Genomic DNA, 17522 nt, shown 5'->3' on the forward strand with positions numbered 1-17522 from the left:
GTGGGAGAGATGTGGCGAAGTCCACGATCCGATATGGGCAGAACACGACCGACTCTCTGGGCAGATCGGTTGCTACGAAGGTGGCCTTGAGACACCAGGCCTGGTTGCGTAATTCTGGTTTTTCGGGGGATTTCCAACAGTCTCTAATAGACATGCCCTTTTATTGCCCATGTCTGTTTGGAGACAAGGTGGACTCGGCCTTGGAGAGATTCAAGGACTCCTGGGCTACGGCTTGGTCCCTTGACCTTTCTGCTGCCCCTCACCCCCAAGACTCCACCTTTCGCCCCCCTGTCGCGTCCCCACCCCGCCACTGTGCCACCCATGCTATTCGCTGCTGCGTGGCCGGGGATGTGGAATCCAATGTGGGCATAGGACAGGGAACCAGAGGTCTGCCCAGTCCACCTGTGCTCCCGCTGCAGCCTCCAAACCCTCCTAATCCGCCACTCACTCCGATCCAGTTGGCGGTAGGATTCGCCATCGCCAGCCCCACTGGGAATCCGTCACTACGGACAGGTGGGTTTTGCAGATAGTTCGAAAGGGCTATTCCCTCCCTTTCGAATCTGCCCCGGCAGCAATGGCTCTATCAATCAGCCAACTCCCAGAGGCTCATTTGGCACTTCTCCACCAGGAAGTTGTGGCTCTCTTGGCCAAGGGAGCCATAGAGAAGGTCCATGTACCAGAATTAGGTTGTGGTTGTTATTCCCGCTACTTTCTGGTGCAGAAAAAGGACAAGGGCTTATGTCCTATCCTAGGCCTTTGGGACCTCAACTACTTCCTCAAGACGGAGAAATTCAAAATGCTTACCCTGCCATTAGACCCAGGAGACTGGATGGTAGCATTGGACTTGCAGGACGCTTAGTTCCACATTCCCATCTTGCCTGCCCACAGACGTTCTCTGCGATTCGTGGTAGGTCACGAGCACTATCAGTTCACCGTGCTCCCCTTCGGCCTTACCAGCGCCCCTCGGGTGTTCATGAAAGTGATGACGGTGGTTGCAGCTCATCTGCGCAGGTTAGGGGTCTCAGTCTTCCCCTACCTCAACAACTGGCTCTTGAAGGCAGACTCACCCCAGAAAGTCGTCTCCTACCTTCAGACTACGGCGAGCCTCCTGCACACCGTGGGGTTCACTATCAATGCGCTGAAGTCACACCTGACTCTCTTTCAGAAGCTCCCTTTCATCTGAGCTGTTCTGGACACAGTGCAGTTTCGGGCTTACCCTCCTGAAAAGCGAGTCCAAAATATTCAGGCTTTGATTCCGATCTTTTACCCTCTGTCTTGGGTTTCGGTGAGACTGACTCTAAGGCTGCTGGGCCTCATGGCCTCCTGCATCCTGCTAGTGACACATGCCAGATGGCATATGCGGGCACTACAGTGGGACTTGAAGTTCCATTGGGCGCAGCATCAGTGGAATCTCTCCGACATGGTCCAGATCCCACAGGGAACTGCGAAAGACTTGCAGTGGTGGCTTTCGAATCCACATTGGGTCCACAGCCGATCCTCTCCCTTCCCCCCATGTCTATCCATGATGACAGATGCATTGCTTCTGGGTTGGGGCCGCCACATGGGAGAGGCTGAGATCAGAGGCCTCTGGTCTCCGGCGAAGTCTGGTCTCCATATCAATCTTCTGGAGCTCCGGGCGATCAGGCTTGCGTTGAAAGCATTTCTTCCCTCTCTCAAAGGGAAAGTAGTGCAGGTGTTCACGGACAATACTACCGCCATGTGGTACTGCAACAAACAGGGTGGAATAGGGTCCTGGACCTTTTGTCAGGAGGCACCATGCCTCTGGACATGGCTGGAACATCAGTGCATTACCCTGGTTGTTCAACATCTGGAGAGTTCTCTCAACGCCAGAGCGGAGGAACTCAGCCGTCGATGCACAGCTGATCACGAATGGCATCTCCATCCGGAGGTTGCGCAAGGTCTCTTTCAGCAGAGAACGCGCAATGTCAGCTGTTTTGCACGCTCGGAGATGCTTTTTGTCTTGAGTGGAACTTTAACCTCCTTTATGCCTTTCCATCTATACCACTTCTGCCTAGAGTTCTCAAGAAGATCAGGAATGATTGGGCCCAAGTCATCTTGGTGGCTCCGGACTGGGTACAGAGAGTATGGTATCCAGAGCTATTGAGCATGGCCACCAACCCTCCTCTCAGACTACCTCTTTGGGCGGATCTTCAGTCGCAACAACAGGGGACGGTTCTCCACCTGAACTTGTCCAATCTCCGCCTTCATGTGTGGAGATTGAGCGGCGGCAGTTGATGACTTTTGAACTTCCACCCGAAGTCTGCGATGTTATCTTGGCAGCCTGGCGTCCCTCCACCGAAACTGAATACGCCAGTCATTTGGCATAACTTTGTGGCATGGTGTACCAACAAATCTGTTGATCCCCTCTCTGCCTAGGCTACCTGATCAGCCCTCACTCCTAATGTGAATAGATTCCTTTAAGGTCTCACCCATTTATTTCCTCCCACTCCATTTATCATGCCTGAGTGTGACCTCAATCTTGTCCTTACTTAATGTGTACTCCCTTTGAGCCGATGCACAATTGCCCTTTACGGCTCCTCACTTTCAAGACTGTCTTTCTTGTTGCCATCACTTCTGTTCGTAGAGTGAGTGAGCTTCAAGCCCTTTTTTCCAAGCTTCCATTCTTGTCTGTGCACCCTGACAAAGTGGTGTTGCGCACTAAGGCTTCCTTCCTTCCCACGGTTTTTATGCCTTTCCATGTAGGCCAGTCCATCACCTTTCCTACTTTTTATGCACCCCCCACATTCTTCCCTTGAGCAGGAGAGACTCGACCGTCTGGACCTAAAAAGAGCGTTGGCATTCTATCTTAATCGTACTAAAGATTTCCGGGTGTACGATCAACTCATTGTCGGGTATGTGGGTGCAAAGAAAGGGAAGGCGGTGCAAAAACGTACTATCTCTTGATGGATTCTTCTTTTCATACAGGTGTGCTACATTTTGGCCAAGAAGCAACCCTCTGAGGGCTTGCGCCCTCATTCCACGAGAGTGACTGCTGCTTCCACTGCGTTAGCACGCGGAGTTCCTGTCCTGGATATCTGCCAGGGAGCTACATGGGCATCCCTGCACATGTTTGCTAAACATTACTGCATGGACAGTCAGGTCCGTTGGGACGGCTGATTTGGTTGTTCGGTCCTGCAGGACTTTCTAGTATGATCTTGGTTCGCAGCCCACCTCCAAGGATGGCATTGCTTGGGTATCTATTCTAATGTAAGGAATCTGCAACTAGAAATCTCTATCAGATGTACTTCGGTAACTAAATATTTGTTAGAGACATATTCTAGTTGCAGATTCCTTACCGACCAACCCATCCTCCCCGCTTGCGAACTGATTTCTAGGGACAGGGATTCCCCATTCAGGTCCTTAGCTCTGGCACACCAATCTCAGTGTTCTTAGCGGCTCTGTGCTTTGGCGTGGAAAGTCGTTAAAAGAAACTGATGTCACTGCGCTGAGGCAGCGTCTATGTACTACTTCCGATGTCCTCACGGCGACAGTGATACCTGCGGAGTCGACCAACACCACCTACAGACGTGCAAGAGTATTGCTCAAAGAAAAAATCTTCGGATCCAGTATGACGCCTGGGGGAGATTCTAAGGTAAGGAATTAGCAACTAGAATATGTCTCTACCAGATATTTTGTTACCGAAGGTAAGTAACTTGTACTTTATTCCTGTTTACCTGGGATGCTCCAGACTTCATTTCTGCCTGGGATGCTCAGCTGGATCCAGTCTCTCTATGATGTCTAGCTCATAAATCTTAGAACAGTTAATTCAAGTCCTAATAGAAGCCAAGAGATTTGGCACAGTTTGTAAAACAAATTGTGTGGAGCTTTTGAGGGCAACCTCAGAGGGTGATGTTGGATCACAGAAGTCAAACATGCTACTCTAACTGAAGCCAAACTAAGTTTCGATTAGGGTTTTACTTCACATAGAACATGTGCATCTGTAGGTGAAACATGATCAAGCAGCTAGCCAGCATTACCATATGAAACCTTGTCGTAGAGTTGAGTCATCTGCTTATTTCTTTATGAAGATGTTTGTTTGCTGAGCAAACAACCAGGGGTTTGATGGAGTTTGATGTAGAGATTGGAAAGAAAAAGGGAGTAGAGGTATATAACGTTTGGGATATACTACTGGTCAGTAAAAATGGCGGGTTATCTGAAGGTTATGTATCTAATAATTGGTGTCTGTAAAAAAATAAAAATAAAATTGATCTGAAATAGTCTATGATTGTGAGGAGATGCACGTGAGAGTATGGAGAGAAGAGGAGGACCTGTTGGTCTACAGTGACAAATGCTGCTGGATAGGTCAACGAGAAGCAGTTTGACAGTCTTATTGTTTGCAATGCTCAGGGTCTCATTCACTACCTGGAATGTAGGCATGTCACTGCTTCGATAGAGGCTGAAACTGGATTGGTACATCCGCCAGCAATATGTGGTGCCCTGTGTGGTTTTACAGCTGAATGACAATTGCTGTTTTCAGAATCTTTCCAGTGATTTTGAGGTACGTAATCAGGATGGACGTTATAAATTTATATCAAAGAAACATTTCTTGAATTTTCTACTTGTACAGAGGGGCCCACTTTTCCAGCCACCAGCCCATTTGGTACCTACAGGGTGGTAGTAAGTACAATCACTGCACTGGAGGCATCGAAAACTCATAGGCTTATTGCTATTCCCCTTGTAATTCCAATTTGGGCAGGAAGCAGAGATTCGGTCTTAATGAGGATTGCAAGTTGTATGATACAATTAGCATCTTTGGGATTTTCTGTCGACAAATGTTGCCAGTGAAAACCTGGCAGAATATGCCTGGGGATGTGCCTGGAGAGTGGGAAAGCCTGTGGAATTTAGTAAGCAAACTCCAGTTTGCACAGTTATGCCTTAGGTGAAATCTTGAAATTGTACATATTGAGTAATTACCAGGCAGTATTACTGCAGTAGTTCTTAAGCACAATTTTTAATAATGGTCTTAGAGTCTGATTCTGAAAAAGGTCAAAAGTGTCACAAATTTAGTTTTATTGGCCTATGCCTACATGTGTAGTAAATATCGAGCTGGGATGGAATTGAGAAAGAGAACTATGATTTCTGCAACAGTTGAGAATTCCCACGAGTAATTATGGCCATAACCCTTTACAGATACGAAAATGTGTTAGTTGTATGATTCCACAATGTAATCCAATGGTTCATGGACTCTACATATGTTTACTTTTACATGGGGAGAATATCTTTCTGTGCGGAGACAGCTTTGATCCTAATCTGCCATACATTTGTTGGCTTGTTACCTCCTTATTTCCATGCCATGCCATATATGCATTTACCCCTGTTTGGATTGGAAACTACCTCAAACATTTACAGGTATACATTTACAGAAGTGCCCACAAAAATGAATGTATGAGCAATTTTTTACTTTGCTTGCAAGTTTTCTTTGTGATCAAATCCCATTTATGAATGCATTGAAGATTCTGTGAAACAGGAGGTTGCTTTGCTTGTGCAATTATTTTAGCATCTCACTTGCGCTCCGGAGTTCAGATATCTTTGTAATGCATGCTCTGACATAGACACTGTTGCAAACAACTGCAGGAGTTATTTACTTCTTCCCTGAGGAGTGATTGGGAAGTGTACACAGTCAGCGCTTGACCTACAAAAATATCTACAAATGTATTTTTCACATAGCTACCAAATTTAGTTTCCATCCAAAGCCACCTTGGATGTAACGTTGTTGTGATACCTGTAATGGTTGGTGCAAGCGGGCCTCAATTTGTGGCATCCATCAGACCCACCACTTCTAATCAACATGTTAACATAAATCTATTTGATGAAGATGTCTACAATCAAAACATTAATATTAGCATTGTGGAATTGAGATTAGAAGGGGGACTTAATTTTACTGCCCCCATTTTGGATTTCTTGTCTGGAGTCCTTTTCCCCTCACATTGCATAGTGTCCAGTGGACATAGAACATTTTCATTGATGTCCAAATAAAGGCTTCTTTAATTTATATTTATGAAAGGAGTTAACATTACTGTTTGTCTATCTTTTTACAGAACTTCAAGAGACATTGAATTAGATCACAGAATTAAGCAACACATTCAAACGATGCAGGAAAAAAGAAAACAGCCGGCACTGAATGAAATGCGACAAGCAAAAGAAGACCTAAAAACTGTAAGTGTTTTGCTTTGTTGTCCATAAATTTTATGTATTGACCCCTGTCTGGCTCTAATACATGGGGGATTGGATGTAATGTTGAAGTCAAAGGAGGATGAACGTTTAATGTCAGTGAGGTGTAAGGATATCAGTCGGACAAGTAAAGGATCACAATGTCAACAAGGAGAAATGTTAGCCAAAATAATCTTGTTTAGTCTTTACACTGGCATTTCTTACTAGGGTGTTTGGAACCTACAGCAGCATTTACATTTTTTTGTGGGGGGGGCAGCTCCACACATGATAATGCCCCACCTCACATAACAGCAACCGAGTTGGCAGCCGTTGTCTCTGGGGAAAGTTAGTACTTCACAGGGGAAGGAGAGAAAGGTTGTCATCGGGCTGCTACAGGCAACAGTGGCAGCAACAGGAATGAAAATTACTCAGGATGAAGGGGCATTTCCATATAAGGAGTTACAGGAACATTTCCCAGTCATGTTCCCAAAGAACATCCAGGAGCCAGTGGGGTCGTGAAGCTGCCAAGTAAAGGAATCCAACAGAAATGTTAGAGCAATAGGTATATTTATTCGATTTGCAGGGGTGAAAAAATCAGCAATTGTTTTCCAAAATGTCGGAAAACAAAAATAAAAACAAAAATCTAGGACTAGCTTGCTATTGGGCAGAGGCTAAAAAGAAGACATAGCAGAAAGATCTTCTAGCATCTACTTTGGCAGGATCACTGCAAGCTAACGTGGGTTACTGGGTTTTCTTTTATAGGTTCTGGAGTCTGATTTGTGTATGCCGTGGCATATTATCTCAATCAGGTCACCATTTTGGCTTGGGAAACTGCAAGTTATGTTCAATAGGAAATACCATTTTGGATTGAGACACATAAAACACAGCTTTCCAATCCCTGGTATGCATGCTGACTCCCCCCGTCAGCATTCCATTGTGGGCTGTCAGCATGCATGCAGAAGGAGACCAAAGGATGCCATCCTCATCAATGTGGGACCACCACATAGACCAGACACCAATAGGGTTCCACCACAGAGTGGCAGAATTAAGAAAGTGGGTCTTTATATGCTGTGATCTAACATGCAAGCTGGAGTTAGATTGAAGAGCATACTGACAACCACTTGATAGTGCTCTGCTGCAACTAATCGCATAACCATACAACCCCCACCTTCTCCTGATGCTTTTGCCACCTCTTTACATGGAGAAACATTCTGATGGTCTCAGAAGTCCTGACGCAGTTGGTGCTGCGTCTCAGCTCCCAGAACTACCTCTTACCTTATGGCCGAGGGGGTAAGAGGAGATACACTGCTTGCCTCTGCACCTCTGTTTTGTCACTTGTTATCATGCACCTTTTGGCCAGCAGTCCACACCTAAGAGTGTTTCTCTCTGCAATGAAACAGTATGCCTTTCACTCTGGCCGGGGAGGCACCAAGGAGGCTGGAGAGGAGCTCTCCTAGGGAGTGTGGTTGGACTCCCAACATTCTCTGGCACTTCTTCCCTGCTATATGATAGTAGAGCATGATTCAGAAGCTAAAACTGAGGTTGAGACTGTGTTCTAATTGCCTGTTGCCCACAGTGTACCTCCATTTTATGTGTGGTGAGTTCTGGTGCAGTTGACATTGAAATGCCCCTAAAAGAAACTAAACAAGAGTTTGTAAAAAAATAGTGCAGAATTGTCTTCCAAATCAGTACTTAACGGAGATACCCACAATGATGATGGTAAACTTTCTGGCACTACTGACTCTATATTGCCCCAACGGGAAACCATGCAATGTCAATCAATCAATCATGGATTTGTAGAGTGCAACTAATCACCAATAGCGTCTCAAGGCGCTGTATGTGGGCGTGCCATGTCCGGGCTGCTAGGTAGGAGAAGGATCTTCCGCCTGCTGTACTTTTCCGGATCTTGGGGACGTCTACAAGGGTGAGCTGGGTGGAACGGAGACGTCTGTTGGGTCTGTAGAAGGTGAGGTGGTAATGAAAGAGTTGCAGCCTGTTAGAGAATACAGAATAAGGTGACAGGAACAGGAGGAGGTGGGGTTTCATGCTGAGAAATGCCTCAAAGGCGCATCTGGCTCTTCCTCCCTCATACCTCCACTTCTCCAAAAAACACAGGAGCTTCCTGAGGCTGCCACCAATGTCCTGTGGCGTTTTCACACCAATTAATGGACATTGGTTGAATCAGCCACCAAAGACGAGTTGGCAACCTACTCAGTGCAGGGATTTTTAGCTCGTCCTCCTTGCCACTGTCTGCTATTCTCGTATACCCATTTGAAGGGAGCCAATATCATGTGACACAGGGTGTCATCATGTGAGTTGGCAGGTCTGCTCGTCTTGCATTTAGCACCAGATCCAGGAATCCTACGTTTTGCTAATTATGTATTTCCATCATTGAATCGACCTTAAAAGATTTTGCAACTGGTCAGAATTTGCAATGCAGTTCGTGAATGAACGCGAATGTTCCCTTATCGGCGTTGTAAGAGCTGTTCATGTTAAAGTAGTCGCTTAACTTAAAATTGCACGTCAAAAAATGAGTTTGCATTACCTGGTGTAGCGTGTGATCTGATAAATGTGACACTCGCCTCTTTGTTCCCTTTCCTTTCTCTTCACTCTGAGGTTTTGTATGGAGAGTCTTTGTGAGTTTTCAATGCCTCAGCTATTTTAGAAGCTCTAATAAGCCGTTCGTCAATTTTTGCCTGTGTCTTTTTATTTTGGAAAGCAACATTACATTGAAAATGTCAAACTTGTTTTACCGTTCTCTAATCTCCCAATTAATGTTCACTTGGAGTACGTCTTCTCCACCCCTGGAGAAAGCCTTGCAGGCACACCAGAAGCCATGTCTGAGAATGTAAATTGTGCAGTTCTCTCTTTTGATGACACGCAAGTCTAGAGTGTGCCATGTGCTTTGTAGTAAAACGATTGGTTGTTGTTCAGTTTACCATCCTGCAATACACCTGCTGTTGACAATGCAGTCGCCAAGAAGAAAGCTTAATATTCTGTACTGCCACTTTTCTGCTGGCTCTAAGACAGTGGATATCCTGAGTCCACAAGTAAATTCATGCCTTGATTAGATCTAAAGCTGCAGGAACTAAAACTAGCATTGTCAAAACAAGCTGGTGCAATGGATGTTGATTTATGCTACAAAAAAAAAGTTAAAAAAGAAAACAATTTGTGTTGGCATCCATACATTGCTACCTTATACTTGCAATAAAATGTTCTAATAAAAAATATTCACTGCTGCTGTACTAATGGTGTTTTTACATAACACGCTTTTCAAATGTGGTATGAATTTCATTATTATTAGTACGAAAAAGACTATAATAAATAGCCACCTAACCAAGCACTCAAGTGGCAGGCAGCTCTATAGCACCAACTCTATAACACCAACGTTAAACGGAAACTAAACCACTACCTGGGTGTCTAATGTGCACATAAAATAAATACCCAATATTTAACCCCTTCGCTGCCAGGCCTTTTCCCCCTCCTGTGCAGAGCCTTTTTTTGGCTATTTGGGGCAGTTCGCGCTTAGGCCCTCATAACTTTTTGTTCACATAAGCTACCCACGCCAAATTTGCGTCCTTTTTTTCCAACATCCTAGGGATTCTAGAGGTACCCATACTTTGTGGGTTCCCCAGAAGGAGACCAAGAAATTAGCCAAAATACAGTGAAAATGTCATTTTTTTTCAAAACAATTGGAAAAAGGGGCTGCAGAAGAAGGTTTGTGGTTTTTTCCCTGAAAATGGCATCAACTAATGGTTTGCGGTGCTAAAATCACCAGCTTCCCAGCTTTCAGGAACAGGCAGACTTGAATCAGAAAACCCAATTTTTCAACACAATTTTGCCATTTTACTGGGACATACCCCATTTTTACGATTTTTTGTGCTTTCAGCCTCCTTCCAGTCAGTGACAGAAATGGGCATGAAACCAATGCTGGATCCCAGACACCGAAACATTTCTGAAAAGTAGACAAAAGTCTGAATTCAGCAAGGGGTAATTTGTGTGGATCCTACAAGGGTTTCCTACAGAAAATAACAACTGAAAAAAAAACATATTGAAATTGAGGTGAACAAATCTGCAATTTTTCTCTACGTTTTACTCTAACTTTTTCCTGCAATGTCAGATTTTTTAAAGCAATATACCGTTACGTCTGCTGGACTCTTCTGGTTGCGGGGATATATAGGGCTTGTAGGTTCATCAAGAACTCTAAGTACCCAGAGCCAATAAATGACCTGCACCCTGCCTTGGGTTTTCATTCTATACCGGGTATACAGCAATTCATTTGCTGAAATATAAAGAGTAAAAAATAGCTATCAAGAAAACCTTTGTATTTCCAAAATGGGCACAAGATAAGGTGTTGAGGAGCAGTGGTTATTTGCACATCTCTGAATTGCGGGGTGCCCATACTAGCATGTGAATTACTGGCATTTCTCAATTAGAGGTCTGCTTGACCCTCGCTCCCTTGTGTTTCTTCACAGGAGGTCGTCCCTGTCGCTGCTGTGACCTTTGCGCCCAATGAGGGGTTTGAACCCTCTGCTGGAAAGGGCGTCTATCATACGGCCTGTACCTCCTCCTGAAATCTTTCTTTCTTTCGAGGCCCACCGCCTTCAAGGTATCCACCTCTGTCTTCATGCGGGCCATCTCTTCGTCTGCATGGGCACCGAATAGAGAGTTCCCGGCAAATGGGAGATTCAGGATGCGCTGTTGTGCTTCCTGTTTCAAGCCAGTGAGCCTCAGCCAGGAAGATCTCCTCGCACAGATACCATGTGCGTACCCATGAGCAGCCAAATCCGCCCCATCCGCTGCCGCGCTGATAACCTGGTTGGATACCAGGCATCCTTCTTGTAGTATCTCCTGGAAATCTTGTCTGTCTTCTCTGGGCAATTTTTCTGTAAATCTACTGAGGGAATCCCACAGAGAAAAACTCAGAAAAACTGAGAGCTCAATGCTCCAGGATCCTCTCAGAAGAAGCCGGAAAAAAGAACTGACCTAACTGTGAACCAACTGTCACCTTTCCTTCACCCCTGAGGCATGGTGGGATACTGGAGGTGCTCAGGGTCTTAAAGGCACGGTGCCAAAGTTTTTATGGTTCTCCTGTGTTAACCTGCATGCAGCCTATTGGCTAAGAATGCTTCATTGTTTTTCAATGCAGTTTTTTCTCTTTTTCTCTAGAGTTTGCTGCTGCTTGCTTCCCTAAGCCTAGTTTGAGGGGCTTGGGTAGATATTTATTCTCTATTGTAGCTTTATAATATAAAAAAAAAAAAAAAAAAAAAACTTCATAGAAATAAAGCATTTTAGCCTGTTTTTAACATTATAGCCTGCATTGCTGTTTTTTACACATGTTAATATGTGTGTATTTTATATATGCTCCGGGGTCCCCGCACAAGGGCGGGAATATTCAATGTTATGACTTTGATGAGGATACCCCTGGAAGAGAACTAGGATTTACAGGTAAGTAACTTATCCTTTTCTGCCACAGGGACCTAGCATCTAAACTTACTTGCCAGGCCCAGGACTCCCCTTTCACTACATGTAAGTCACCCCTAAGGTACGCCCTAGCTAGCCTTATGGGCAGGGTGCCATGTATGTAGAAAGGCAGGACATGTGCCATATTGCATGGCCTGTTCTGGTAGTGACAAACAGCCTAACTTGGTGTCTCACTGCTGTGAGTGCTGCCTTCTCATAGGATTGCATTAGAAATGCCCTGCCTTATGTGTAAGGGGTATTGTCTGATTTATGAGGGGTAGCGTAGGTGTGTTTGGTATGGTTGTGATGGTAATAATAAATACTGCTTACTGGTGTGGGTGTATTTTTTATTACTATCACAGAAATTCCACTTCTAGAAAGTGCGCATTTATCTGTGCTTATGACTCTGGTGTTTTGCAGATTGACTCCAATCCACGTCTGGGCAGAGTGACAGTTGGGGCTTTGTGCATACTTTTCAAACAGCCTGTACACAGGGAGGGTGGAGGTGTCACAGAGGTGCATCTGCATACTGAATAGTCTTCCTGGGCTGAGAGAAGGGAGAGGCGGGGCACACCTGCATTTGTAAAGACTGTGCCGTGGCCTCACACAATAGGGTCGTTAACCCCCCACTGATGTTTGGAGCCTGTGCTGAAAGGAGAGAGGGGGCACTCCCAGAACCAGTTGTAACTGGCTGGAACCTCCTCTCCCTACCATTGTAAAACACTGTAAGAACTGACTATAAGTACAGGGGAATTTTCCCCACAATTTGGAGACTCTTGAAATCATCTTGGAACTGGACACCAAAGGCTGAAAGGACTCACCAGGAACCTCCATGGACTGCTGCTGCTGTGCTGACCTGTGACCTGCCTGGTCACTGTGAAGGACTTGCCACTTGCTGCCTTTCCCTTGTGCTGGCCTGTAGCTGGGCCCTCCACCTGAGGACCTTGTCTTAAGATTCTGCTCCCCAGGGGTAGGGTGCTGTGGCCCCTGACTCCTGCATCCATTTCTTCACAAGGGGTGCTTCTCCGTGGTTCGTTGCGGCTGCCATAGCGCTGATTGCAGCACGCTTATGGAGCCTTGGGAGCTCGTAGGCTCCTTGCTGCATTGTGCCCCTTTAAATAAGATCACTGCAGCAGCCCGGGAAGCTGGAAGAACACTCGCGCACCGCATCTGGTGCAGGCGAGTGTCTGCTCGGGCCCCAGGAGGGGTCTGATCTTCTTGTGGCTTGACGGCAGGGCCAGGGGAAGGCGCGGGGAGTGGCCCCTTCCCCCTGGCCTCTGCGTTAGGAGCAGGACGCTCCTTTTCTGCTGTTAGGTAAAAGGGGCATTATTGTGGGTCCCCCCTTGGAAGGGCCAGTGGAGGCCCGGGGGGCCTCCAGAGATCGCGGGTCCCGGGAGGGGCCTGTCATTAAACCGGAGGGGGTGTGTGGTGCCCCCCCTCCTGCCCTAAGTTGTTTTTGCTGGCCTTGGCCCCCCTCGTGAGTTCCGGTTGAGGCCCTGGGGGGCCCCCAGTAATCATGGTCCCCGGAGGGGCCTGTCTATAAAAGAAAGGAGGTGCATGTTGCCCTCCTCTGACCCGAGAGTATAAGGGAGGCCCCCGTTTTGCGCATAGGAGCACCGGGGGCCCCATTGTTCGCCTTCTAGGCACTGGAGGTGCCTTCATCCAACCAGGTACTGTTTAAAGGACCAATATAGTTGCAATCCAAAGTTCTTTCTACAGACTTTTGTTTGATTCCTATATTACCTACCTGCGTTTGATGTTTTTACATATGTGTCTGCAAATGTTCCTTTTATGGACATGCTTGCTAATATGTTTTTCTAACTTGCCATAGGTTTTCTAATGTTCCTACTATGGGCATTTTATGATATTCTTATGACAAGTGCTGTGATGTAATAACGTGTTTTCCTGACTACTGCTTATGTTGCAGAACACTGAGTAACCTGTGTGTTATGTGTGACTACTGCTAGGTTGCAGAGTAACTTATGTATAACGTTCTGACAACTGCTAAGGTAGCAGGATAGTACTGATATGTGATGTTTGGTCTGATAATTGCCTTGTGTACCATACAGTATATTTTCATATAATCTGGTGTTGTGTTTCCTGTGTGGTGGGGATATTGCGTCACATGTGTTGTGTGTGTTGTGCAAACGCTTTACACATTGCCTCCGGGTTAAGCCTGATTGCTCGTGCCAAGCTACCAAGGGGGTGAGCAGGGGTTATCTTGGACGTGTAACTCCCTTGCCCTGACTAGAGTGGGTAAGTTCTGCCTGGCTGAGGTGCATACCCTAGCCAACCAGAAACCCCATTTCTAACAGGCAATAACACTTGTTTTGCTATTCTATGTTCCCCCAAGTCTCCCGATAAAAATGATACCTCACTTGTGTGGGTAGGCCAAGCGCCCACGACAGGAAATGCCCCAAAACACAACGTGGACACATCCCATTTTTTGACAGAAAACAGAGGTGTTTTTTGCAAAGTGCCTGCCTGTAGATTTAGGCCCCTAGCTCAGCCGGCACCTGGGGAAACCTAGCAAACCAGCACATTTCTGAAAACTAGACACCTAGGGGAATCTAAGATGGGGTGACTTGTGAGGCTCTGACCAGGTTCTGTTACCCAGAATCCTTTGCAAACCTCAAAATTTGGCTAAAGAAACACATTTTCCTCCCATTTCGATGACAGAAAGTTCTGGAATCTGAGAGGAGCCACAAATGTCCTACCACCCAGCGTTCCCCCAAGTCTCCCGATAAAAATGGTACCTCACTTGTGTGGGTGGGCCTAGCGCCCACGAAAGGAAATGGCCCAAAACACAACGTGGACACATCACATTTTTTCACAGAAAACAGAGGTGTTTTTTGCAAAGTGCCTACCTGTGGAGATTAGCCTCTAGCTCAGCCGGCCCCAGGAGGGGCAGAAATGGCCTAAAATAAATGTCCCCCCCCCCACCCCGGGGAGCGACCCTTACCTACGGGATCGCTCCCCTAGCGTGACGGCACAAAAAAAAAGATCCTCAGTGCCTAGTGGTTTCTGCCTTCCTTTAGGCAGATTCACCTAAAATCGGCCGATTTGCCCCCAAGGGGGGCAGAAATGGTCTAAATACAATTTGCCCCTCCAGGAGAGCGACCCTTGCCTAAGGGGTCGCTCCCCATCTCTAAAAAAAAAAAAAAAAAAAAAAAAAACACAAAAAAAATTAGCCCTCGCGCCTGGAGGTTTCTGCCCCCCCCGGGGGCAGATCACCTAATAACAATAGGCAGATCTGCATCTGCCCCCAGGTAGGGCAGAAATGGCCTAAAATAAATTTGCTCCCCCCACCGAACCCCCCCCCCCATCCAACCCCCCCCTCAAGGGAGCGACCCTTGCCTACGGGGTCGCTCCCCTTGAGTGACAGCGCAAAAAAAAGATCACTGGTGCCTAGTGGTTTCTGCCCCCCTTGGCCATCTTCATATTACAGACAGTAGTGAGGCAACAGCACTCATCATACACGGAAGACAAGTAGCCTCTAGGTGGCAGAGGCTCATTTCACCAGACACATGGATGAGGACAGTGATCCATTACTACCTTCCTTTTGGCCTGTAACACTGAGGGGTAGTGGACTGTTGCATAGAATTTACACCCACTACAACAACAAACAGTCCATGATTTATCAGTGTACACAGCTATTTGTTGCCCCGGAAGAGCAAATCAAATGGTTGTGGACTGTACACAGTTATGTCCTAGGTGCCTAGGCCAATAGGCAGGGCACACCAATAAGCAACACATGACATGTCTACACAAACAATCTCTCATCTACTGTGTTATACATGGCTCATCCATAATAGTCAGGGGGACCTGTCAGACCCTCACATATTCACTTGGCAATGTGACAGTAAGGAATATGACCTGTACTCACCCCCTTGTGGCTGCTGTGCTGTCCCTCACATGCCCATCAAGGTCTGGGTAGGCCATCACCAGAATGTGGGCGATTAGTGGGGTCATGTTCCATTGACCTCTGCGATCTTCCCGGCCCAGCTTCTGAGGTCCTCCACATCTTCCGAAAGTGGATCCTTATCATCCAGGTGATGGCTCTCCATTGTACCTTCTTCTGATGGATGCAAAAGACAAACCAAGAGATTACAAGAGATTACAATCACATGTTTTGTCACAAATGGTTCAGCCACAACTTTTCAATTTGTTAACACTCCACAAGTGTGAAAACACACAAGCCAATAACTACAGGGACATGAATACAGAGATATGTATTTCCATCTGCAGACTAACCCACTACCCTGCTCACGGCCTACAGTGACTAAGCAAGCTTACTGACATCAGGTAGCCCCTCCTCCAGCAACCTGTACTGTGATGTGAGCCACAATGAAACACTACACACCTATGTGGCTTCTAAAGGGTACAGTCATTAGGCCAGAATGGGCCAACACATAAACACTCAGAGAGATTGACTCACTGCATACAGTCCCTACAGGCAACTGCCATAGTACAAACTTCTCCATTACACGTGAGTGACATCAAGGGGCTGGCATGGTGGGTACAGAAAGTGTTTTCCTTGTCCATATGTGGACTAACCTACGCAGACTCATGCCACTTCAGGGGGTGGATTATGTGGTATGTACCTGTACCACAGAACACTCTTTTGGACATATGTGTCCTTCCTATAGAGATGGTATCCAACATACAAAGGCCAGCGTTGTAGTTTCTGCTATGTGACCAAGCTATCTCCTAGGAATCAGTACACTGTCTGCACTATGAGACTGTCATTTGTACAATAAGCATGACAGGGCAAATATGACCTTTGTGAAGGTGACAACAGAGCTGTGGGAGTAAGGGACCTGGCATGAGTCAAAGACACACATTGGCAATGATGCAAAATGCACATATGGACTAGTTTAATGACTTATCTCTGTACCCATTCCTAATAAAGTCAAAGGACTTGAGGCAGTCAGGGCACATTTTTCCACTAGAGAATCATATTGGCAACATTCCAACATCTGCTGGTGTACAGATAGTGGGCACAGTGCCACAGTTGCATAGCCATAATGACTCTCCCACAGCCTGGACTAGGTCCCATACTGGGAGATACATTTGACAGGCCCTGGTCTCTGCAAGCTTTTTTTTCCACAGATAAACATGTATTAAGAACCTGAGCTGCATTCTTCCTAAAGGTAGTGACCCCCACCCCCTTTTAAGTCAAACAAGCCATTATTCTTCTGACTTCTTTGCTCCTCCTCGTCCCTCGAAAGAGTCGAATAGGATCCATCATTTAGATTCCAAGAGAGCAATGAGCTTTTATATTGATTGCACAAAGGAACGTTGAGTGGGTGATCAGCTCTGTTTTTGGGCTCACGGTGCCAAAGAAGGGCAAGGCTGTGCATTTTGCAGTGGATAGTACTCTGCATTCAGATCTGCTACACATTGGCTAAAAAGCAGCCTCCAGAAGGCCCGAGGACTCATTCCACCAGAACTAAGGCTGCTACCACTGGATTGGCATGCTAATTGCCCGTCATGAATATCTGTTCTATGGGGGCATCAGTGCACACATTCTCCAAGCACTATTGCCCTGATAGTCATGTCCATCCCGCATTTTGCCTGTTTGGTCCTGCAGGACTTTTTGGTCCGACCTACTTTGGAGGTACTGCTTTGGTGTCTCTTCACAAGGTAAAGAATTTGTGGTTAGAAGTATGCATCAGAAGAACAAGTTACTTATCTTTGGTAACTCCTGCTTTGGTGGATATGATCTATAACCACAGATTTCTTCCCACCCTCCTGTCTTCCCATCCTGTGGAATGGTCTACTTTTACATTTAAAAAGGTCACCACTTAGGAAGCTGTGCCCTGGTTCTTCAAATCTGCTTATGCGCTCTGCGTTTCAGGGCTAGCACAGGTTTCTAAAAGAAACTG

General features: G+C 46.3%; 1 protein-coding gene across 8 annotated transcripts in view; it reads left to right on the forward strand.

The window, feature by feature from the left end:
- LRRC27 (leucine rich repeat containing 27) overlaps positions 1-17522 on the forward strand; it is a 463960-nt gene that overhangs the window by 442108 nt on the left and 4330 nt on the right. For all 8 annotated transcript variants that reach the window (XM_069239754.1, XM_069239755.1, XM_069239752.1 and 5 more), the window contains one exon: positions 6060-6177. In XM_069239754.1, coding sequence (XP_069095855.1) covers positions 6060-6177 — 118 coding nt within the window. The remainder of the gene's footprint in view (positions 1-6059; positions 6178-17522) is intronic.

The sequence above is a fragment of the Pleurodeles waltl genome, chromosome 6 (genome assembly GCF_031143425.1).
Source record: "Pleurodeles waltl isolate 20211129_DDA chromosome 6, aPleWal1.hap1.20221129, whole genome shotgun sequence".
Lineage (NCBI taxonomy): Eukaryota > Metazoa > Chordata > Amphibia > Caudata > Salamandridae > Pleurodeles > Pleurodeles waltl.